Source organism: Dromiciops gliroides, chromosome 5 (assembly GCF_019393635.1).
Source record: "Dromiciops gliroides isolate mDroGli1 chromosome 5, mDroGli1.pri, whole genome shotgun sequence".
Lineage (NCBI taxonomy): Eukaryota > Metazoa > Chordata > Mammalia > Microbiotheria > Microbiotheriidae > Dromiciops > Dromiciops gliroides.
Genome location: NC_057865.1, coordinates 36,460,480 through 36,486,560, shown reverse-complemented (window position 1 = coordinate 36,486,560; position 26,081 = coordinate 36,460,480). Strand labels below are relative to the sequence as shown.

Here is a 26,081-nt window from a genome sequence, read left to right as displayed (position 1 = left end):
GCTGTTTATCAGACTAGCTGATATAGTTTCAAATTTATCAATGAGGTAATACAGTTGGGCATACTTGGGAGAAGGAAACTTGAACATTCAGAAATTCTAGCCAAGAATTATGTTCTACTCTAAGGTTAAAGGGTCTTCTTTTAAAGAATTCTAGAACTCTGTAGTTGGAAGGGCCCTTAGGGATTCCCATAATTCAGTGCTCTCATTTTACCAATGAGGAAATCGAGGCCCAGTGGGGTTGGAGACCAGTCTGAGGTTACAAAACTGGGCACGAAAGAGCCAAGACCAGAAACCACATTTACTGGTTCCCAGGATCATGCTCTTCCCACCTTCTTTGTTTTATGATATATTCACTCTCAAGGCAACTCACCCAACCAAAGAAAGCTGTACCTCCTTTTGTATTTTAAACATGTCCCTCCAGAGAGGAGGGGTGCTGCGTCAAGTGAGGCCATCACTGTTCACTGAAAGAGAAATTGACTCTAGCTCCTCTGTTAGCCACTGTCAGGGCCTCAGTTTCCCTAGGTGTAGATTAAGGGACTGGACTGGATGATCCCTATGATTCCTAGCAGCTCTGGCTACGAAAGCATGAAGAGCTTTCTTTCAGTACACGGATGGGTTACAAAATACCCTAGTGATCCTTGTGTTCCAAATACTTTGCTTAAGTGTTCTGTTGTCTCCTTCTGATTGGGGACTGCGTTTTCATCGATTGTTCCATCTCCTCGCACTTCCTCTCTCACTCAGTGGTATTAATACTTGACATTTCCTTAGAGACACAACTTTATTCTGCTAGAATCATTTGGCTTGGTTCCTCAGAAAATTTAAAATCCAGTACTTAGAGACTCTCTGACTCATTTGCCTGCTATCAGTTAGAATTACTACTGACTATAGCTTGTTATCAAAGCAATATTGAAATTATATTTGTTTGGAACAATAAAACAGTACAATTAAGAAATATATAAAATAACATTCATTTCCATTCTGGAAGTGGGCATGTCTCCTGGCATTAAAATACATTTACAATATGCTAATGATTTTAAGTCTCCCTTTCTTTAAATCATGTGTGACAGCTTTGCATTAACAAGTAAGGAATATAATTTAAAGCAGTTATCCTTGTGCAAGGTAAACTGAATATTTTAATAAAAATTAAGATACTAATTATATAATGACTAACAACTAATAGAAGATGTGAACAGAGCAAAGGCAGAGGGAAACGGGTATAAAGGACCATTCTGTGTGTGTGTGTGTGTGTGTGTGTGTGTGTATACAGTAATACCTCGTTTAGCCAGCATTCTTAGGGAACAGAAGTATTGACCTGAGTGGATTTTCTGGACACCTGATGCTTGCACAGGGGTTTTAAAGGCCAAATCATCCTGCTGCTTTCTCAGATGGAGTGCACTGAGTGTTAGCCCTATCTTGATGCCCCAGGATCATATTAATGACCAAACTTCACAGAGGTGGTCCTCGAGTTGCAGCCCCTATGTGATGTGGCTCCAGACTGCTCCCTGACTCCTGCTTCACAAAGGAGTTCCCAATGCTGCCACCCATTGCCATTGTCAGTGAACCTGCCTTTTTAAGCATTCACACTTCTTCCAACCACTATGTAAGATAGGGCAGAGAAAAAGCACCGTTATACCCATTTTATGGATGAGGTGTTGAGGCCAGTTTTCCCTGGCCTGAGAAAGCAGCCAACCAAGCGTACTGCAGCTGGGTAAGACTAGGAAGGAAACAGGCTGTCCAGGAGCGGTTCTCCTAGAACCTCAGCCACACAGGCCTTTTTCTTTCTTTTCAGGCTCTTGGGGGTGACCCTGACAGTAAGATCACTGGTTTGGTGACCTCTGGCTGGGTGAGTGAGACATTACTGTATTAGGTTTGTCTGAGTTTTATCATATCAAACTGGAGCCCATGGGAGAATGACCGACCCAGGCTGGCTTGATTATTTCAGAATACCTCTCTTACAGGGCAGTGCCATTCATCACAACTGGCCAAATGAGGTCAGATTATCTTGCAGAGAGCCTACTGTCTGATGCTGCCTAAGCATCCGAATGTCATACGGCATATGCGTGAATTTAAATCCAAATATCTAAAAACCCCCAAATCATTTTTATTTTTTTTTTTTTTGCAGCCCCAAATTATGTTTAACAGTGCTCTTGATTTAGAAAACAAATCAAATGGATTAGAGCTTCAAATTGGATCAAAACACTGAATTTAAAGTGACTTTAAGATATTTATCACCTGAATCAGGTATTTCAATGAGTTGGTGTTTTGTTTTTGTTTTGCAATAAGAGGCTTAGGAAATTCCGTCTTATGATCAAAGTTTTCATCTGTTTCCCTTGCATTCTTTTCTGTACCTTTGCTGAGTTGAACTGGCATGCTCTCTGACTTCATCATTCTTTGCTGCTGCATCTGCTGTGGGGGGTGATGGTGCCGGGGAGCCTCTGCTGGCGTCCTGACGGTCATCACAGCTGGAGAGCTGCTGCTGTTGCTGCCACCGGGTACAGGGCCAACAGCATTGCCTGTGGTCATGGCTGGACCAATTAGCTTTCTGCCAAAGTTAAGGAGGCTATTGGACACCTTGTTTATGTTCAGAGGGGCAGCTTTGGCATTAGCCCTGAAAAATAAGATATAAACGAAGTGGTCAGACACTACAGCATAAAAGAGAAAATGATGTGCAACACTATTCACGGTCCCCCCCCCCCCCATTAATGGTATCATGGCAAAGTCACCAGAAGTCTAAGCGAGACAACTTACACAATATGCTTACAAAGCAATGAGATGTATGTGTGGCTTAGGGAGAAGTGTTAATATTCTGTGGTTGAACTTTGTATAAAAATGTATGTGGGTAAAAGACACATGCACATCTCTAGTCTATATTCATCATGAATTGCTAAGCAGTCAACCGAAGACAGATTGATTAGCTTGAGGCCAGGAAATGGGTCTTTTTCCTATTCTGGATTGTCCATCGGTGCCTAGCAAAGTACTTTTCACATCATAGGAAGTCAATTGATAAATATCTGCATTCAAACTGAGAATGAAAAAGGAAATCTCCTCATTTGTTACTGAAAATGTTCACTTTTCTTTAATGCTAAGTTTGTGGCAGTGACTTTGGCTAGGTTATCCACGATTTTGGTTGATCTGTCATGGTCTTACATTGCCACAGTTGTAGGTAGAATCTATAGCATCTCCAGGAAGCTGATGCTTTTTTGGCTAAATGCCTAACATGAGCTTGTTTCCTACAATTCCCATTTCTCTTGAAGCAGCAGAATACCAAAAGTAATTGGCTCTTTAAGGAATCCAATTCTAGTGAACTGAAATTTTCATCCTATTTTAGCTAGAATAAACTCCAACACCTTAAGACCTGTGATTTCAGTGGTGTGGCCAATTCTTCCATTTGTTTACATAGCAAGGCACTGCTTTTCCAAGCAGATGATCTTCATAAGTTGCTGTAGCTGAGAAAAATCCACAGTTAGTGTCCACGTTAGTGATGAGCTTCTCCAAACTTAGCTCTGCTGGTCCTTAGAGGTCAGCCCTATCATCTGTCACCAGGCCCAAATTTGGTCTCTTCTAATTTGATAAAACCTGTTGGAATGTATACTCCAAAGGCAGAATGCTGGGTTTGGAGTCAAAAGATCTCAGACCTCTGCTACTTATTGCCCCTATAACCATGCCCACTTCACTTCTATGGGCCACAGTTTCCCCATCTGTAAAAAACAGGGTTGAACAAGATGGCCACTGAGGTCCATTCCAGATGCAAATCAATGATGCTTTGATTCTAAAAAGTGAGGGTTGGCTCCAAGTTACAATAAAGCATTGGATTCAGGTGGATAGGGCTTAGCCAGGAAAAGAAAGTAACTATTCTGTGTCCTTTAAAAAAAGTTACCTGAAAATTAGGTTTCCTAAAAGACATAGGGGTAAGCTAGTTGGTGATTGGCTTGTAGAATGTATTTTTCTACTAAAGCCCCGTTACCTTACTGCCTTGTCATGACACGGCAGTGATCCTGGGTCACTGGCTGAGCATGACCAGAGCTCTGAATGGGCCCATCTGTCATCTGAGGACCAGCCAAGTGAGCGAGATGTGGAGGCCCGTTATCAGAGGGTCGGCCTTCAAGGAGAAATTATTTCATGCACTGCAACCCATGGAACAGCCCACTGGAATGTGGTAGAGCTGCAGCCCTTTTAGGGGGTGGGGGTGCTCCACATGATGAAGCTCTTTGTTCCTCTGTGGATCCTGTGTCCTCTCTCACCCTTGTGAGGACCCGTGCCTTCTGGCAGTCCCCTCAACCATGATCTCTCACACTGTCCCACTCGTATCCACCTCTTCTCCAAAATCCTTCCCGAGCCCATGGGGCTTCTCTTAGAAATTCTGACACTGTGTGGACACTGTTGAAGAATGTGGGCTGCTCACTCCGGATGCGCTTGCTGCACAACCGGCCCATGTTTTCTTCCAGTCACACATTCCTCTCACAGCCACCATATGCCACTTCTCCTGTGCAATTCTTTGTAATATGTTGTATTCTACTCTTGCCCACCAGGTGTTTCTTCATTGCCTCCTGGCAATTTAATTCTTTGGAAAATGCTGTATTCCATGACTCATAGTCATACAGAATCACTGATGTTCTAAGACAGGTTCTTGTAAAACAAGATGTCACCTTAAATTTCAGGGCTTTAAAGGTTCTTCTCCAACAAGGTATTTCCCAAGTATACAGCAAAATCATGTGGTCTCATCCTTAAAAGATACAATAACAGAATGAATTCTGCTCAATGACTTCCATCTTATTAACATAAGTGATGTGGCAAACAAGATTTGCTGTTGTTCAGTCATTTTAGGTGTGTCTGACTCTTCATAATCCCATTTGGGGTTTTCTTGGCAAAAATAATGGAGTGGTTTGCCATTCCCTTCTTCATCTCATTTTATAGATGAAGAAAGTAAGGCAAACAGGGTTCAATGACTTGCCCAGGGTCACAGAGTTTCTGAGGTTAGATTTGAACTTAGGTCTTCCTGACTTTAGGTCTAGTGCTCTTTCATGCTACCCAGATGCCCAACAAGAAGACACATGTATGTTGAAGGTACTTGCTATCATAATGGAGGCCATTCAATGCAGAGTCCAATTGGAAATGACTTGTATTAAATTTGACTCCGTTCTGTATATTTTTGAGAAATGAGGCCTTTATTAGAGGTACTTGTTTCAAAAATTCTTTCTGAGTTTTCTGGTTTCCTTATAACCTTGGTTACATTAGTTTTGTTTGTCCAGAAGCTTTTTAATTTTATATAATCAAACTGATCTATTTTATATTTTGTATTGCTCTGTCTTCTTTGGTGCTAAATTCTTCCCCTGTCCGTAAATCTGACAGATAAACTATCCCATGCTCTCTTAATTTGCTTTATGTGTAAATCATGTACCCATTTTGACCTTATTTTAGTATATGGTGTGAGATGTCACTCTAGACCTAGTTTCTGTCCTACTGCTTTCCAGTTCTCCCAGCAGTTTTTGTCAAATAGCAGAGTCCAAATGGAAGAAGGGTTCTGTACTGATGGTGGGGCCTTACCAAAGCTCCTGTATGCAGAGGACGATGTGCTGATTACATCAAGACCTGGGGCACTGCAGAGTCTCCAAAGAGGAACTACAATCACTCAGAAGAATACAACTTAAAACTACGTAGTGGAAAAACCAACGGGAACAACAATGACTGTTTAGGCTCTAACAGGTACTGTGGTTGGACCAGAGACCCATAGAGCTTGTCCTTGGGTAGAGACAGTCCAGAACTGAACAGGGAAAAGAGAGCCCTAACTGCTGCTGGGAAATTCTGCGGTGCTTTCCACTGGTCCCAAACTTCTACCTAAAACCAAGGCATTTCATTTGAATAATAAACTAATAATTAAAAAAAAAAAACCAATGAGGGTGAGCTCTCCAGAACTAATCTAGCAGAGTTGAATATCATCACACACAAAAATGACAACTCCCTAGAAGATCCTAGAAGAGCCTGAAGGAGCCACTCACCCCCACTCCTGAGTTCCATTTGTCAGGCGACATTTTCATTTCTTCCAGTGAGTAATAAAGAGAGGTTCTACCACAACATGAAAGCACTTCCGGCTTATTTTACTTCTCAGCTTTAAAAGTCAAGATTCATAATTCACCAATATGAAGAAGTTATAATGTTGTTACCCTTTTTTATAAACAAAAATGTACTAGTCAAATTCCCATATTGCCAGCTGTAAAATTTATATGTTGATAAAAGTACTAAGAAACTGCTACAAGCGTTGTCAAGAGACTAGAGTTAATGTATCTTCATTACTACTAATAACACTTACTACAATTCACTAAAAACATATAGATCAAGCTCACTCCTGCAGGCAGTTTTTCATTTGGACGGCAGCACTTATGAAGGGAGGAGCACAGATTTCCTATTTGGAACATTTGCTGTCGTTCATAAACCACTTCTCCCTACTCTAACTGTCCAATGTTTCAGAGCTTTTTTAGAATCTGAAGAACTTCATGGAATTTAAAAGCAACCTGATTTCATGAATTTTCAAGATATAAGTAAAAACAACATGCTAATGTGGTCAGCATGCTGCTGTCCATGTTTTTTATAGAAGAATGTTTATCCCAATGATTTCGGCAAAGCTGCTGAACCACTTAGCATCACATGAAGATTTCTTCACGTTAAATGCATTAACTCATGTTTTCTAATATAACTGAAGTAAATCGACCCTTATTGCTGACAATGATGATATGAGATAATATTCTGTCTAGTCAGGTCTGTTAAATTAATGAAAACAAAGAGTAATCAGGGATGCTGATGGATAAGAGACTGGAATTAATTAAGCATGGAGCACAATATGGAAAGGAGTAAAGGAAGAACCAAAACTCTTCCAGCAAGAGAATCTGGGAATTTTCAAGACAGTGAATATCTATGTGGACTCATGGACCCTCTGGTTGTGTTGGAAGCTACAGCTTTTAAAGGGTTTCACTGCTGGCGATTAAAAGGATGGCTTTGTAGAGAAATCCCATAAGCTGGTCAATGCTGATTGGTGGGTTTAAGGGAATGTCCCCAAAGTCATGAGGCTTAAATGGAGCTATCCAAGGGCAAAAAGGAAGGAATGTGAAGGGATGAAATCAGAAAGCCCAAAGGGGATGGGCTATGCAGAACCTGGTGATAGTAAACAGCAGGACAAGTCACAACCAAACTCAGAAGTCACAGGTGTCAGGGTAGGGAGTCCTGTAAGGGGCTGATCCAAGTACTTGGTGAACCTTTGTATCAAGTTCTCACTAATTTCACCCTCATTTCATGCATCATGGTCATTCAGTTATCATGAAGAAGACCAGGTATATTAGAAGGAGGGCAGTTTGTTATACTTCCAAGTTTGATGAGTTTCCCAGTCATAGGCAGGGAGGTGCCCATCAGCAAGGTTGAAAGGGAAATGAATATTTTTAGCATGGAAGTTTTCTGACAGATTTCCATAAAGGGAAGGCATTCCATATAAGAGAAAGTTATGTGGCTAGGGCAGAAATTGTCTTTCTTAAGAAAGATAACCTGAAAAAAAGTTTTTGTGCTACAAAAATAGGACAGGCTGGTAATTTTGTCCCGAAAGGTGCTTCACATGATATATTTGCTCTGAATCAAAGTGGCTCCTTGGGAGAACTTCAGGATCAAGGAAACAAGCTAGATGGTTAATGCAACCCTTGAAAAGTTGTTTTCCAAATCACCTTCTCCTCAAAGACACGGCCTTAAAGCCTGGCCTTGAAACTCAGAAGAGAAGCCTTTGGAGCCAAGAAGTGTGTGTGTGTGTGTGTGTGCGTGTGTGTGTGTGTGTGCGCGCGCGTGTGTGTGTGTGTGTGTGTGTGTGTGTGTGTGTGTGTGTGTGTGTGTGTGTGTGCCTACCTGCCTCATCAAGGGGCCAGGGAACCTCCAGTAAATTCAATGCTCTCCATTAGGCTTCTTGCTCCTTCCCACTCCCAGGATTAAAAAACTGTCATATGCCATTAAAGTTTTTACTATTTCTCAGTAATTCACCTTATATTCTAGTCATCTCTCAAAACTACCAACCAACCAACCAACCAACCACCCATCCCCTCTATAATTAAACCTACATTTTGGATATATGAGCTCATTGGTTTGGATATATTCCCAACTGACATAATCTATATAATGCATCTCTGCTTTCCTACCCTGTGTGATTCTAGTCTTCATAAATCCTTCAGAGAGAATCTCCCCAATGTATTTGAAGCTTTCCTTTGTCTTTGTGCTTTGTTTTTTTTTTTTTTTTTTTTGCAGGGCAGTGGGGGTTAAGTGACTTGCCCAGGGTCACACAGCTAGCAAGTGTTAAGTGTCTGAGGCCGGATTTGAACTCAGGTACTCCTGAATCCAGGGCCGGTGCTTTAACCACTGTGCCATCTAGCTGCCCCCTGTGCTTTGTTTTTAAAAAAACAAAAAGCATTCTGTGGACACTGATACAACATTCTGGCTCCATATCAATTGTCTTTCACTCCCTCCATTCCCTATACATCTCAGTTATTTGGGCAATTGTGAAGATGTGATCTGCTCTAGAATACGACATGAAAGCTTGACTCTTCCTTTCTCTTATTTTCATTAAGGATTTCCTCTTGAAAGACCATTCTCATACAGGGTTTAGAGAGCATAAAAAGTAGCCTATATGACAGTAGGTGCAGAGGGCTTTCTGAGCTGCCTTTCCCCCTTTCATAATAATATCATTTGTGAAGCTTTCAAAAATTTGGGGAATCATATCTTTTAAGAAATGATGAAAACTGATTCCTGGGTGGCTTTGAAATTGCATAGATCCAGCATGGATTTTTTTTTTCCTATGTGTATTTGGTCAGATTTAGCTGTCATGCCCTTATTCCATTCATTCTATGGGGCAGTAAGTCATTCTAATCCAAATAAGGTATCAAAGCAAATAAATAGCATTCCTCAGTGCTCTGTCTAGAATTTGAAACACATTTCATTAGCAACCCCAAGCAGCTTCTCAGAGGATTGTTGTCTGGTATAACACTGAATATACTTTTTTTGGGGGGGGCGGGGCAATGAGGGTTAATTGACTTGCCCAGGGTGACACAGCTAGTAAGTGCCAAGTGTCTGAGGCCAGATTTGAACTCAGGTCCTCCTGAATCCAGGGCCGGTGCTTTATCCACTGCGCCACCTAGCTGCTCCCCAGTATAACTATGAGTCAAGTGTCCTAGTGTGGCAAAAGAAGCCACGGGCTTAGATATCCTTATGGAAATGTTTCTAGAAAGCAGCTCAGACTAGATGAGGTTTGCCTTAAAGAGAGGACCCAGAAATGACCCCATGATGCCTCTGAAGGTAGCCTGAGTGAGCTCTAATGGTTGGGAATGGTTTCCTCAGTCTGAGCTTCAACAGTCCTGACAGACCTTCCAGTGCTGGAAGGCAGCTACAGGTCACCACTGAGGCCCCCTTCAGGTTCCTTTAAGCAATCACGTCTCAGACTAAAGGCACAGCACCAGCCTGGGTGGTACCTCAGGACTTTCTCCAGCTCATCAATGTCCCTTTCACATGACGGTGCCCAGAACTAAGCAAAGGCAGAGTAAAGCAGGACTGTCACCTGCCTGTTCTTGGAAGCTTGGCCCCTCTTTATGCTGTCTGTGATCCATTGGTTCGGGGCTTGTCATATCACACTATTTACAGAGTCTACTAAATCACTCAATCTTTTCCAGACCTGCTGCCTTTCATGCTTCCCCCAACTTCTACCCGTGGAGTTCATTGTCACGCACAAGAGCAAGATGTGGCCTTTATCCCCATTGCTTCTCATCTTACCAGGTTTAACCTGAGACTCTAGTCTGTTAAGATGCTTTTGAATACAGCTTTTGGTCATATGTAAATGGGTGAGTGTGACATTCATACCTTGACTCAAGTCATGAATAAAAATGTAATACAGCCTAGGGCCAGACACTTAAACTGGACACCTCATGGATCAATTCACAACTCCTTTGAGCCGGCCCATCCAACTCCTCTGGATGCATATGATTATATTCAGCCTGATTCACATCTCTCCATCTTCTCCCCAAGAACAGAATGAGATACCTTTCCAAAAGCCTGGCTAAGACTACAGGGGGCTATGCTGGTGCTAAGGCAGAACTTGGATTTTACACCCCTGCCGAGAACCAGGAGGTAGGCTCGAGTAGAAGCGGCCCAGGTGGGGGAGGGGCACAGGCTCATCAGAGCTAACAACCACAACACACAAAGCTGGTTGATTGGCAAGTTGGTCTGGGGTCATCTAAGACCAGGAAACAGGCCGGGCAGGGAAGAACCTGATTCTCCTTAAATCATACCACCTGGGACTTCTTAAGCTTGGGATACTGCAGCCTGGAAACAGTGCCCCACTTTAAGGAGCTAAAAGTCTAGTAAAAGAAAGGCAAGAAGAGCTGACAGAGAAAGGTGAGGGCCATAGAAAGTTTCTTCAGTAACAAGGAAAACCAAGGGGCACCCTCAGAGGAAGATGTCAACATCAGGGCCCCTATATCTAAAGCTTCCAAGAAAAATATGAATTGGTCTCAGGCCATAGAGGTGCTCCAAAAGGACTTTGAAGATAAAGTTAGAGGTAGAGGAAAAAATAGAAAGACAAATGAGGGTGATGCAGGAAAGACATGAGAAAAAAGTCAACAGCTTGAAAAGTCAAATTGGCCAAATGGAAAAGGAGGTACAAAAGCTCTCTGATGAAAATAATTGCCTAAGAATTAGGATTGAACAAATGGAAGCCAGTGACTTTATGAGAAACCAAGACACAATAAAGCAAATCCAAATGAATAAAAAAATAGAGGGCAATCTGAAATATCTTCTGGGAAAAACTGCCGACCTGGAAAATAGGTCCAGGAGAGATAATTTGAAAATTATTGGTCTACCTGAAAACCATGATCAAGGAAAGAGCTTAGACACCATCTTCCAAGATATTCTCGAGGAAAATTGCCCTGAAATTCTAGAAGAAGAAGCTAAAATAGAAATTGAAAGAATACACCGATCACCTCCAGAAAGAGATCCCAAAAGGAAAACTCCTAGGAATATTATAGCCAAATTCCAGAGCTCTCAGGTCAAGGAGAAAATATTGCAAGCTGCCAAAAAGAAAGAAGTACTGTGGAGCCCCAGTCAGGATAGCACAAGATCTAGCAGCTTCTACATTAAAGGACCAGAGGGCATGGAATATGATATTCCAAAGGGCAAAGGAAATGGGATTACAACCAAGAATCACCTACCCAGCAAAACTCAGCATTATCTTTCAGCGGAAAAAATGGGACTTTAATGAAAAAGAAGACTTTCAGATATTTGTGATGAAAAGACCTGAACTGAATGGCAAATTTGACTTTCAAATACAAGACCCTAGAGAACCATTAAAAAAAAAAAAATTGGAGCTGGGGGACAAACCTGGGGTCATACAGTGGGTGACTGTCTTGTGTCTGAGGCCAGGTTTTGGCTGGGATCCCCCTGGGTCCAGGGGTGATGATTTGTCCACTGTGTCACTTAGCTAGATGATAACATCTTTAGGGTTAAATTGAGGGGTGAAGGGAATTCACTGGGGGAGGGGAAAGGGCAGAAGTGAAATCCTACATGAAAGTAACAGGAAAAGGCTTATGGAGTGGGGGAAGAGATGGGAGAGGAGCAGGGCAGTAAATGAATTTTACACTCATCAGAAAAGGCTCAAAGATCTTAAACTCATCAGAGCTGCCTCAAGGAGGGACTAACAGACACACCCAACTGGGTGGAGTAATATATTTAATCTAGGCAGTAAATGAGCCTAACACTCATCAAAATTGGCTCAAAGACCTCAATCTCATTAGAGGGAATAATTTACACACTCAATTGGGTGGAGTAATCTCTATAACCCTGCAGGAAAATAGGAGGGGAAAGGGATAAAGAGAGAGAGGGGCAAAAGAAGGAAGGGCAGAGTGGGGGAGGGGACAGACAGAAGCAAATCCCTTTTGAAGAGTGATAGGATGAAAGAAGATGGATAATAGAATAAATATCATGGGGAAGGGAATAGGATGGAAGGGAAACTGTTAACAATAGTAATCATGAAAAGGAGAAAAGGGGGGAAAATTGTACAAAAAATACTTATAGCAACTCTTGGTGGAGGATAAGAATTGAGAATCAAGGGAATGTCCATCAATTGAGGAATGATGGAAAAAGCTGTGTTATATGATTGCAGTGGAATGGTCTTGTACTACAGGAAATGACAAACAGGATGATCCCCGAAAAACCTTGAAAGACTAATGAACATCAATGTATAGTGAAGTGAGCAGAGCTGGGAGGATATTGTGCGTAGTGACTGCAGTGTTGTTCAACGAGCAATTGTGAATGACTTAACTACTCTCAGCAGTGCAATGCTCCAAGACAATCCCAAGGAACTAATGAGGAAGCTTACTATGCACCCCCATAGAAAGAACTGATAAAAAGAACACTTGTGGATTGTACATATATACCCTGATTGTGATTTTGTGGAAGGGGGAGGAAAGGGAGGGAGAGAGGAAGAAAAATTTGGAACTCTAAATCTTATGAAAATGAATGTTGAAAACTACCCTTACATGTAAATGGAAAATAAAATAAATGTTTGTTGCCAAAAGCCTGGCTAAGATCTAAATAAACTATATTCTTTGCATTTTCCTCATCTGCTAGTTTGGAACTATTCTGTCCGAAACCAGGCTAGTTCTTTGTCATCACCACTTTTACATCTATATGTTCACCAAATTTCCCTTTAGCCATCTCTTCCAGAGTTTTTCCAGGAGTCAAGGTCAAGCTTAAATTATGGTCTGTAACAACTATGAAAAATGCAATCCATCTCCAGAGAAAGAAATGATGGTGTCTGAATATAGATTGAAGCATCATTTTTAAAAATTCCTTTTTCTAAATTTTTTTGTCTGTTTTCTTTCACAATCTGACTAATGTGGAAATATTTTGCATGACTACACATGTATAACTTATATTGAATTGCTTGAATTCTTATGGAGGGAAGGGAGGAAGAGAATTTGAAACACAAAGTTTTAAAAATCAACGTTAAAATTGTTTTTACATGTAATTTGGGAAAAAAATAAAATTCTAAATAAATGGGAAAAAATTATGGTCTGTAGTTTGAAGACCATGTTCTTTCTTTTGAAGATTGGGACATTGGCCCTTTTCCAATCCGATGATGTCTTCCCTGCTTTCTATGATCTTTTAGGGCAGCTAGATGGTGCAGTGGATAGAGTGCTAGGCCTGGGATGAAGAAGACTCATCTTCTTGAGTTCAAATCTGGCCTCAGACACTTCCTAGCTGTGTGACCCTGTGCAAGTCACTTCATGCTGTTTGCCTCTGTAAAATGAGCTGGAGAAGGAAATGGTAAACCACTTCAGTATCTTTGCCAAGAAAATCCCAAATGGGATCATGAAGAGTTGAACAGAATTCAAATGACTGAACAACAAGCAATACCTTCTAGTGGTGGGGCTCTGGCTGATTAACTCATCATCTCTGAGCATAAATTTTCTTACTTGTAAAATGGAATGTGAGAGGCAGCCCATTCTAGTAGAGTGGACCCCTGGTGGTCTCTGATACTCTTTCAGGTTGTCCAAGAGGTCAAAGCCATTTTCCTAATAATACTAAGACATTATTTGCCTTTTAATATACTCCTTGGTTTTCTATCTGTGTGAAGCTGGATTTTCTTTCATACTTCAACCAAAATGTGCAACAGTTTGGATGCAAAAGCAGATATAAACATCCAGCTTCTATTAAGTCAGACAAGAGGTTTTAAAAATATGCTAAACAATGCCACTCTTTTCACTCATTTAAAAAAACATTATTTTTCATTAAAATGTTTTAATGTGTAATGGGTTTATTTGAGTTATTTTAAAATGAACTAATAAATATTTTTAAAAACATTTCTTTTAATTTCTAATATAGTAAATATAGGAGATATAATCCAATAAACAAAAGTTCTTTAACATTCCTTCAGTCCACAAAAGACAGCAGACTTCTGATGTACAGAATCTAAGTCACCAGCTTATGTCTCCTGAGTTGCCCCATTTTTATAGCCTATAGTGATTGTTATATAGTCACTCTCTAGGTTTTCCTTCCAAGATCTAGATGGCTCATTAAGTGACCCTTAGGAATCCTTTTTTTGGTTGTTATTTGTTTCTGGTTTTTTTTTTTTTTTTGGCGGGGAAATGAGGGTTAAGTGACTTGCCCAGGGTCACACAGCTAGTAACTGTCAAGTGTCTGAGGCTGTATTTGAGCTCAGGTCCTCCTGAATCCAGGGCGGGTATTTATCCACTGTGCCATCTAGCTGCCCCCAGGTATCCTTTTTATAATTTCTGGTGGCAATAATAACTTGGTCCCAGACTGCTGTTACCAACCCCACCATTGCTACAAATAGACCTGTGTGACTTAGTCATTTGCTTAACGTGGCTTTGTGAACATGCTGATGGCTAAGTTTATGTGGATGTTACCTATAGAGGGGCCTCTCATTCTTGAATCAGAGCCATTTCATAGGTTCCATAAAGAGCTAAACAACTTTTTGTTTAAATTCAGTGGCATGTTCTTATCAGATTTGACTGCAGCTTAGTATGGTCGGTTTACTCCAAAAGTATTTCTGTGGGTTGACTTGTTTATTAGGTGCACTAAGAACATCTATTAATCCCCTTCCTCCTCTTTGTTTTTTTTTTTTTTGAGAGGCAATTGGGGTTAAGTGACTTGCCCAAGGTCACACAGCTAGTAAGTGTTAAGTGTCTGAGGCCGGCTTTGAACTCAGGTCCTCCTGAATCCAGGGCCGGTGCTTTATCCACTGCGCCACCTAGCTGCCCCTCCCTTCCTCCTCTTTGAAGATTAATCAGCTGTTAAATTTGGGAATAATTTCTTGTAAGGAAAAGGACTTGAGATTTCTCTAGCATGAAAATATCTTTAAAAAATAAAAATAAAAAAATTCATAGCCCATTGCATCATAAAACAGACATATTTTCATGTTTTAAGGAAGAATTTTCATACTGATATGAATCTAATTTGAGAAAGAGATATGTTAAAAATAGCAACAGAAAAAAAAGTCTAAAAGTATAATTTTTTCTGCTGACATACATATGAGAAAAATACACCCGGCCATTATTAGGAATAATTTTTCCTTTAAGAAGAATAGACAAAATTTAATTGAAAATTGGGACTTACAGATAAGGCCCTCCCTGAATTGACCTCACACATTGTTACTATTCTATTTCTTTTTTTTTCTTTCAACAAACATTTATTTTATTTTCCATTTACATGTAAGGGTAGTTTTCAACATTCATTTTCATAAGATTTAGAGTTCCAAATTTTTCTCCCTCCTTCCGTCCCTTTCCTCCCCCCTCCACAAAATCGCAATCAGGTTATATATGTACAATCCACAAGTATTCTTTTTATCAGTTCTTTCTATAGGCTATAGGGGTGCATAGTATGCTTCCTCATTAGTTCCTTGGGATTGTCCTGGATCATTGTACTGCTGAGAGTAGTTAAGTTGCTCATTGAACAACACTGCAGTCACAACACACAATGTCCTCTCAGTTCTGCTCACTTCACTATACATTGATGTTCATTAGTCTTTCAAGGTTTTTCGGGGATCATTCTGTTTGTCATTTCCTGTAGCACAAGACCATTCCACTACAATCATATAACACAGCTTTTTCCATCATTCCTCAACTGATGGACATTCCCTTGATTCTCAATTCTTATCCTCCACCAAGAGTTGCTATAAGTATTTTTTGTACAATTTCCCCCCCTTTTCTCTTTTTCATGATTACTGTTAACTGTTTCCCTTCTATCCTATTCCCCTCCCCATGATATTTATTCTATTATCCATCTTCTTTCATCCTATCACTCTTCAAAAGGGATTTGCTTCTGTCTGTCCCCTCCCCCACTCTGCCCTTCCTTCTTTTGCCCCTCTCTCTTTATCCCCTTCCCCATCTATTTTCCTGCAGGGTTATAGAGATTACTCCACCCAATTGAGTGTGTACGTTATTCCCTCCTTGAGCCAATTCTAATGAGATTGAGGTCTTTGAGCCAATTTTGATGAGTGTTGGGCTCATTTACTGCCCAGTATTCTATTTCACAAAATTCAAGGTAAGCAATGAGAGCCTGCCAAGCTACATGGAGATGAGAAGACCAAATTGTTTCTGTTGAATGAAATAGTCTGACTCCTCCTTTCTCCCAAACTATTATTTAAAAAGGCAAATTAAATTGGAAGATGTTAAGTCTAAAGGAACTAATTTTAATAAGCTTCATGAACTAATCCAAAGTACTAAAGATGTAAAAGGATTAGGTAAATATTTGTATTTGCTATCTACTTAACTAGCTTAGTTAAGGCTATAGACATTTAACATAAATAAGCCTCTTTAAGATGAGAACATATATCCATTTTTTATTATTATAAAAATGAATGTTGCTTGTATTCTAGTGAAAAAGTTATCCACAGCAGTGTTTATAATGACAAAAATTTAAGAGCATGAAAATATGAGGAATATGGCCTTCTAGGAAACTTCACTCACCTAAGACTCACAATTTCAAAACAAGTTCTAAAAAGATGACTTCATTTCTCCATGACCTGATTAAAGAGAAAACACTTTCAAATTTTTAATATCATATATGTAATTGCAAAAGAAAATAAACTATTCTTTTCTTTGCGTAATTCAAATTCAAGAGAATATCTGTAATTTGCTCCAAAAGTTTAGACTGATTCTCTAGGTCTGTTTAGAAGGGTGCTTGCACCCTTTGGGCAGCATTTTTGGGGATAGGATTGGGGAAGTATCTAGTATACTCCATTTGGTCAATTTCCCAATAAGTAAAATTGACAAAGTTTTACATGACACTTATCCCATCACTGTACATACAAACACTCATAATTGCAGGGTTTGGACCACTGCCTCATAGGACTTTTTTTTTTTTTTTAAGTGAGGCAATTGGGGTTAAGTGACTTGCCCAGGGTCACACAGCTAGTAAGTGTTAAGTGTCTGAGGTCGGATTTGAACTCAGGACCTCCTGAATCCAGGGCCGGTGCTCTATCCACTGCACCATCTAGCTGCCCCTGCCTCATAGGACTTTTAAGAACTGTGGTGATGTTTTAAAGAGGCACCGTTGCGATCTGGAAAGAGCGTGGCATTTGGACTGAGAAGTCTTGAGGTCAAGCTAGTGACTGGGAAGCCACCTGACTTTATGAGGTGATGGTTTAGCTCAAGTGATTTCACTGTTTCCCTGGGACTTTTGAGCCTCTACCGAGGCAAGAAAGATGGATATATTGTTCTTCTTTTCTAGGAAAGAAGATAAAGTCTCTGACCTAAGAACAAAAATGGAGAATGCCTAGCTCTTTTTTTTTAAATGCTTTCTCTTTTTTTCTTTTCTTTTTCTTTTTTTTCTTTTTTTTTTTTTTTTGCGGGGCAATGAGGGTTAAGTGACTTGCCCGGGGTCACACAGCTAGTATGTGTTGAGTGTCTGAGGCCAGATTTGAACTCGGGTCCTCCTGAATCCAGGGCTGGTGCTTTATCCACTGCCCCACCTAGCTGCCCCCATGCCTAGCTCTTTCTGAAGTAATTAGTAGGGCCCAAACCTGTCTTACCTAAAGCAGTTTAATTTATAATGCCATTGCACTTAAATAGCTCAGCGTCTTCTTGGAATTCTGACTAGCCACAGGTCTATTAAGGCTGAGAGTTATATAATCTGAGAGAGCATAAAAGACAAGGCCAGCTTCTGAGTGTGTAGATGCTCCCACTCCTGGTGTAGCACTATCTGATTCTCTATATTATACAGAGTAAAATATCTGTTGGGGGCAAAGTGGGGAATTGTGGGTCTAAATACCACGCACACTAAAACATAAAATGTTGAATTATGAAGGTGGAAATTAATGAACCAAATCTTAAAATGAATCTCTTTGCCTTTTTAGCAATTCAAAAGCTCAATACAAACATGCTCCGATTTAATGCTAGTTGCTTCCAAAAACAAAAACCAAACCTAGAAAATTAAGAGAGGATTATTTATATCCTAAAAGAACTATTGGTTCACAAAATTATTCTTTAAGTAGCAAATTCTCCTAAGACATATAACTGTTATGTAGTGTAAGGTATATTTGTGGTCTATTTTGTTACAGTTTGGAAAAAATTCAAAACCTCTGTCTGAAGAGCAAAGGGATCATACAAAATTAACTATTAATGTGAATAATACTTTGAAAACATCAGGAGAAACTTCTCCATGCATGGGCTCCTAACATCTATTCAACAGGCATGTTTTTGCTAGAGATTTTCATATATATAAAATAATTCCTGGAGGCTAATTGTTGACTGTGTCCCATAGAAAAGACAAAATGGACTTCCCAGTGCTGTGCTTATCAACAGGGAAGCATCGTTCAGTGATATCATATGCCCTTGAGCAAAATGGGATGGAGGATTTAGAGGCAGGGCTTGGGTCAGAAAGGCAGAGGCCTGGACTGGGGAAAATCCCCATTCTGACACACAGAACTAATGTGCTGTCACTGGGTACGTTATTGAATCTAGTGTAATTTTTGACAGCTAGGGAGCGGGAAAAACCAAGAGGAACATGGTCAGCTGGGGGTCTCTGCACCCTACACCTCTGAGTCTGGGGGTGAAGCCTGGCTTCTTCTATCTCTTCCCCATTAGTGCTCTGTTTCAATAAGCTGATCCTAGTCATGAGTCTGGGCTCAGGAAGCCTTGCTGTTACATCTCGTTTATAAACAGATGCAGCTGAGGTAGTTCAGGTTCTCCAGGGATTCCTTGCTACTGGGCAGTTGATGTATTGTTTATTTTGTGATCCTGTGATGAATAAAGGAACCTGACGTTTTGAAAAGTTGTGTTGTTCCGTCTCTTCAAAACATTAGACCCATTAAAGTTAAGTGAGGTACAGATGCATTAGGGAAGGATGAGTATTCTCTTCTTCTGAATTTCAGCACATGGATGAGACTCATCAGAGATCACTCTCTTTTCATGCAGAGAAATTTTGTGCTATGCACACTGAGTACAGCTTTTTTTTAGGAGCAAGAGACTCTTAAAATTAAAACCTTTAAAAATTAAATAGGTATTTCCTAAGACTACTCACCATTTAGACATTTTTATAAAACCAACTTTTGTTATCTGGGCAAAAAAACTGTCACAAGATTTAAAATGTTAAATTATCTTTTTTTTTGTACTTAACAGTTGATGTTAACAGAATGGTGAAGAAAAAGTCAGTTCCCACTTGGTGCGTGTGTGTCTTTTAAAGAAATTTATCAGCAAGTAAAATCAGGGTATGCTGTGTATTCCTCATGTATGTAATGGAGAGCCTATCACTAAAATACCTAGGCACTTGCTTTAAAGACTTAATTATAGCAATCCATGGTAAAGCAGAGAAGAGAAATCAGGCTTCTTGATTTCTGGTGATATTCTTATCCATGAGATCACATGGCATTCTTACACTTCTCTTCCCTTATATGGCTGTCACACTAATTGAAGGCCATTGCCACAAAAGGAGCAGGCATCAGCTCTCCCCAGCCTCTGTGAGACTGTCTGTCTGGTAACTCGCTTCTGTTCTCGCCGGGTCCCCTCCATCCTCTCCTACTTGCTGTCCGCTGTCCTTGGATTTGGCTCCTTTAATGGCATGGTTAATGTGAGCTCCATATATTGGTTCTAGTTTGGTCTGAGCCTGAGATGAGCATCTAAGACCTAAAAAGGGCTCAACAAAAACCCCACTAACTGGGACGTGGCTAAGTAATAGTCCCATGGAAAGTTCTGGGCTGAGTTTCAGGGCTACAAGCACAGAGGGACAGGAAAAGCTCTGGGGAGCCTTGGATGTTCCTCCCTCCCACAAACCTGGGCCACATGCTTGGAAGAAAAAGAAATATGCACAATATGTATCTCACACTTGTCATGATAGACAGGAAGCACTAATAGCTGGGTGCTAGGAGGAGAGAAGGGATAAAGGAGTTTCGTAGAGAGAGGGCCTAGTGAAGCTAATAAGCACACACACACACATACACACTCACACACACGCACATACACTCACATGCACGCACGCACACACATACACACATGCATACACTCACACATACACACGTGCGCACACTCACATGCACGCACACACACACTCACATGCACACACGCACACACACAGAGACAGAAAAGAACTCCTCCGGGGATGACTCACGCTGCTGGTCTGGATGTAGATTATACAGGGCACTGTGACAGAAGAATGGATTAACACACAAGGTTATAGTGAGAAGAAGAGATTCATGGGAACAGAGTCCATTTCGGCCATTTTTTCTTATAACCCTTCCCTCATGTCACAGGAAACAGGAGAGATAAGAGAAGAACAGAGAACATGCAGAGCGACCTTTTCTTTGACTTACATGGTTACATGTGCAAACACTTTCAGCCTGGCAGCATGACTGATAATGCCCATGTTGAGATAATCATTTCAATTGGTGCTGTCTAACAGAAAGAGTGCTGGCTTTGGAGTCCAAGGACCTGGGTTCAAATTGAGCTCAGACACAGCTTGATGATAACTTGGGGAAGCTGCTTCTTTCACCTCCACAGCCCCTAGTCCCCTCATCTGTCCTCAAATGAGGGTCTGGTCTAGGACAGGGTTTCTTAAACTTTTTCCACTTATGACCCCTTTCTGCCCAAGACATTTTTATGCAGCCCCAGGGATATAGGCATATAAAATAGGTATACAAAACCTTTTACTGTTGCCAAATTTTTTGCAACACCCACATTCAGTTATGCAACCCCATATGGGGTTGGAACCCACAGTTTAAGAAGCTAGGGAGGGGGGGCGGCTAGGTGGCGCAGTGGATAAAGCACCAGCCCTGGATTCAGGAGTACCTGAGTTCAAATCCGGCCTCAGACACTTAACACTTACTAGCCATGTGACCCTGGGCAAGTCACTTAACCCCAATTGCCTCACTAAAAAACAAAAACAAAAACAAAAACAAAGAAGCTAGGGAGGGGGCAGCTAGGTGGTGCAGCGGATAAAGCACCAACCCTGGATTCAGGAAGACTGGAGTTCAAACTTACACTTGACACTTACTAGCTGTGGGACCCTGGGCAAGTCACTTAACCCTCATTGCCCCACCAGAGAGAGAGAGAGAGAGAGAGAGAGAGAGGGAGAGGGAGGGAGGGAGGGAGAGGGAGAAGCAGCTAGGGACCAAAAGTCATCAAGTTCCTTTCTGGTTCTAAAGTGGTGGCTTCGGGATTGTGGCAAAATATAGCCTGTGTCTTATCTCTAGTCTTTTTCTGGAGACCCAATTTTATAGAAAGTTTAAAAATATGTTGTAGGATTGCCTCTTTGTGTCCATCAATCCAATATTTGGGAATAGACTAAGTCCATATGATTTAGCCCAAGTTATATCAGCTTTAGAAATGGTAAGTTGTTTAATATCAAAAAATGAATTGATAGTCTATAAATTTAATGTATCATTTCAACACTAATACTAACTTGTTAATTTATATTAGTTTCAAACACCTCTTACATATATCAGTCCTTTACCTATGTTAAATTAAAGTATTATCTTTTACTTAGCACGTAACAGTTATGAGTGAATTTTAGAAAATATGGCATTTAGTACAAAGGGAGGACTTACCGGGTTTTATTCATAAGGTCTGCTCCACATGCCTTGTAATAATCTAAATTTTGTTGGAACTGATGTGTCACTGGTCTTGGATTCCTCTAAAGCAAAAATAGAAAACAGGATTTAGAAAATACTTAAAACAAATTGCACATCAATCGTTAAAAAGGCATAAATAGGACTATCTACTGATACCTTTGTTGAACCAAGAGGAAATAGAGAGAAGTAAAAAATGTAATATCTGGGTTTTATTTGAATAGTTGTTAGAAATGCTAGGGATTGTCTTACTGACTGTAAACCTGGAAAATGTATTAATTTATCTTTATTTTTGTTGTTTCATCAGGTTTTTTTGACAGATACTTATCTTAAGATATTAATTTTAAAATATAAATGGAAAAAGGCTAATCCTTTAAAAACCAACAAAATCACATGATCCATGACAAGTATAATATATTTACCAACTGGCTCAGAAATAAGTAAGATGTAGATGAAGATTACTTTAGAGGAAGCGTTCCCGATGATCCCTATGTACAATATGTCCACTAGATGGCGCAAAGAGCCTTTTGTTCTTCCTGAAGCTTAGGTGGTATTTCAGAATTTAGAAGATGCTTTACAATTATTCATTTCTGTGGCACGGAGTTTCATTTGCAAGCATTTGATGAGTGCCAAAAATGTGCTAGGCACTGGAAATCATTAGCACATTAACCATCACCTCACACAAGCCAATTTACCAATGTATGTTTTCACTGAAACAGCAATAGAATTGCTTTTCTGGGACTTACCACTATTTGTAAACACTAAAGAAAGCTCCTCTGAGTATTAGGTAAAGTGATGCCCCCAACCCGTTATTCACAGTCAATCAAAGATTGTTCCAGACGCTGGGGACACAGGGCTAGGCCACAAGCCTTGGTCTTAAGATGCTTATAATCCAATAGGGAAGAAAAGCAGTGTATGAATATGTAGGGCGTACAGGGAGGTGCGAACAATGAAAGGGCGAGGTTTAGGCAGTGGCTGAAGAATCATGAAGAGGCCGGGGTCACTTCTAGCTGGAAGGGGGAGAGGGCCTAGAGAATGGCTCAGGAGGGCCCAGAGTATAGCCCGAAAGGGAGGGGCTTTCAAGGATCAGCCCTGCATGGCTGAAGAAGGTAAGACCAAAGGCTGAGGAGGAGTTTATCAAAGCAGTGAATTAGGACAATTACCATTCCTGGGCTGGTGACTATGGCTTTCCCCCAGGATGCTGGAATCTCGAGAGTAACGACAGTATTTGTTCTACTTTAGTGGAAAGCCCAGACTGAGCTCAGCACCTAGTTACCAGGACCCAGAGCATTCTCTCACATCCCTGTTCTTTCCCCTGGTAACAGTTTTCCCCAGTGGTGGTTTGGTGGTATCCTGGGCTCTGGGATCTGGGTCTCTTTCCGCCATAAGAAGGGGTATCCCAACGCTCCATTTGGGACATTTGGTGCTGCCTGCCCATGGCGTGAGATTTGTAGTGTTGAAAGGGTATGACGAATGGATACATGGACAGACTGGAGGCAGGAAGACTAGCCAGGAGGCTATTGCAATAGTTGACATATTTGGGATTCTATAAAAATACCACTTTTCCAAACATAAGCTTTTCACAAGCAAATGAAATTTAAACAAAAGAATACATTTTCAATCAAACAACTAAATAAAAACCTAAGCAAAGGATGGTTCTTTCAAACTGAATCTCAACTGTATTTGCATACATAAGCAGACTCATCTGAAATGAACACACACTAACTTCTTGCTTAAAAAAAACCTTCTAGTACCATTGCTTAGAGAGCAGGACTTCTTAACTTTTCTTTGTATCATTCATTGGACCCTTTGGGCAGTTTTGTGAAGCCCATGGGCCTATTCTCAAAATGCATAAAATAATGCATTTAAATGCAGAAAATAAAACATAAAGGATTAAAAGGAAATTAATTCTACAGAAATACAGTTATCAAAATGTTAAAAAAAAAGAAGTTCATGGACTTCTGCTAAGAAGTCTTGCTTTTTAGAGACCTACCTATAAATAAAATGGTACATTCTACCTTAATGCAAAGAAATTCATGTAAGTTAACATCTTCAGAGGGGAATATAACACTAGAGTATTAAATGTTAAGGTTAAATAATTGTAATTCATCAAGCTAACAAGCTGTGATTTAATGACCAAAATGGTCCTATTCTTTTTCTGTTAAAAAAAAAAGAAAAGCACCTTTCATATGTCTACCAAACCCGCTCCAATCAATTAACAGAAATGACAATCTCTTGATTTCACTATCTACTATTCCACGGGTTTGGTATTCAACTGAGTTCTAAGATAATCAAATCTGAATTGCCTTGATGAAGATAACTGATGATTCCATGACTACCATACGATTAAGTCTAACAGTGCAACGTTTCTATCTCTAGGAATTACATAGGTTTCCTTGCAGTGGTTGATGATAACCTGAACCTGGGGATAATGGAAATGTAAAAGAAAGGTTAAAACCACTGGCGGCTCTTTAATGCTACATTCGTGATTTATCTAAAAAAACCAACCAACACTTCCACCAGGCTATCGTTTACAGCTAAAAGTTTGTTCTTTACTTCCAGGATCTAAAAATACATTGTGTTTTTGCAAAAATAATAAAAGCCTCCTTTTTTGACTTCCAATACATGAGGAGAGGATTATATTACTTTTTTTTTTGCTTAAAAAAAATGAAAGACCATGTAAAGCAGTTTGAAACTTATTTATCAAGAAATGACAAGCAATTCAAGGGTACCAAGGGTTGATCTAAGTACTTAGAGTGATTATCAAAAATAATGATCTAACTTGAACACATGAATGAGATTCAAGTATTGCTCTCATTTAGGGCCTATTTAAATTCCTCAGAGGCTTAACTGGTATCAAAGAGAGTCGTTTAAAGTGGAAAAGAATGAAAATAAGATATTGAAAAATGGAATTTAAATGTAAGACAATGGATGAAGATTATTGCATGGTATCATGATTAGAAATTAAGACAATACCACTATTTAAATATAAATACATACAGGCAAGTAAATAATCTATGAACACACAAAGAAACTACCTTTGGCTGTTATCAATCTGACTCCTAAATATACTCAACACTGAATGAAGCTTAATGTAAAAAAACCCTCAAAACCCAACACTAAACCATTGACAGACTTAGGAATTAAGAGTCAATATTTCCAAGCCTTGAAAGCTTATGTAGAATTCTTACCCCCCCACCCCCTTTTATGTACAGTGTGTAAAGTTTCAAATAGTTTCAGCATTCTTGACCTACATATTTTTCCGAATTAAACACTCTTCTATTCTATACAATTTAATGATTCATCATGGACAAATCTGTGATTCCTATTACATGGGGTGTCCCAAAAGTCAGTCAAGTTTTAAGCTTAAACTACTGAAACTTACAACTGACTAAGATTTGTGGGATACTCTATATTTAAGGGGCACTGGGCTTCTACCAGGGCCCTACTCTGAGTGGGTGCATCTTTTCATTTCTTCCAACTTCAATTTACTAATGCTCACACTATGAAACTCCTATTAAGTTGTTGTGTTCAAAGTTGTCTTTATTTGGATAGAATGATTAAGGACCACTTTTAACCCCATTTCATATCAAAAAGGTCTAATTAATAAAAATATATTTAATTTCTTAAATGTGTAGAATTCATTAGGTTTCTTCTCTACTTTTAAGAATCCTTTTTGGTTAATTCTCCTTGTGGTGAGTGGTAAATAGCAGTGAAAAGACCCTTCTGTGGACACATCCATACTAGATATATTGTAGTTTGGGCATCATCAATATGGTATAAAATCCATGCCCATTCCTGAAGTGTCTAGGCACAAACACAAACATTAGAAAATTCTTTCCAAACTGAGAAGGGCAAATCAAACTGTTTTAGGTTTTCTATCAAGACAAAATGAGTAAGTGTTGGTTTTCTTTCAGAGACCTTCCAGGATAGGTTGTATGCTCTACGCTAGCTACTTCCAAAAAGTTGTTTTAACATTCTGCTGGATGCCTTCTTTATCTTGCGCATTTTTGTTTTATGTTACTATGAGAATGCTAGAAATCCCATGGAGGTTTTCTTTGGAAGGTAGGAAGTGAAACTGACAGGGAGGGCTTATTTTTGGTTGGTGGCAAGAGGAGCAAACATCCCATAGGGCTATGTGACTCAGAAGAAAATCTAAAATCATTTGATTTCTAAAATGCTTTGGCTAATTTAAAGTGAATTCATGATGGACATTATCTGTGGCATTAACTATGTGGCTATCATTAAAACATAAAGGTGGATGCTGGGAACTAACTTTTTAGCAGTAATCACTTGTTACTCACTAAAAAGGACCAGCCTATATAAGCAGTTACTTTTTTGCTTGTGCCAAAATAGGTTTGAGCTTCAAAGAAGAGTACTGCCCACGTCCCATCCCCCCCTCCCCCTTCCCAGCTACCCGTTTGGAAAGCTTTGGATTCTATTACAGAGCAAATATGTTTCAGTTCAAATTTTTGTTTTGTTTTGTTTT

At 39.9% G+C, this 26,081-nt stretch overlaps 1 protein-coding gene across 16 annotated transcripts in view; it reads right to left on the bottom strand.

Annotated features, from left to right (window-relative positions):
• TBC1D5 (TBC1 domain family member 5) overlaps positions 1-26,081 on the bottom strand; it is a 611,040-nt gene that overhangs the window by 81,118 nt on the left and 503,841 nt on the right. For all 16 annotated transcript variants that reach the window (XM_043966947.1, XM_043966952.1, XM_043966957.1 and 13 more), the window contains 2 exons: positions 21,572-21,657; positions 2,349-2,608 (listed from right to left, as the gene is read on the bottom strand). In XM_043966947.1, the coding sequence (XP_043822882.1) occupies positions 2,349-2,608; positions 21,572-21,657 (346 nt within the window). The remainder of the gene's footprint in view (positions 1-2,348; positions 2,609-21,571; positions 21,658-26,081) is intronic.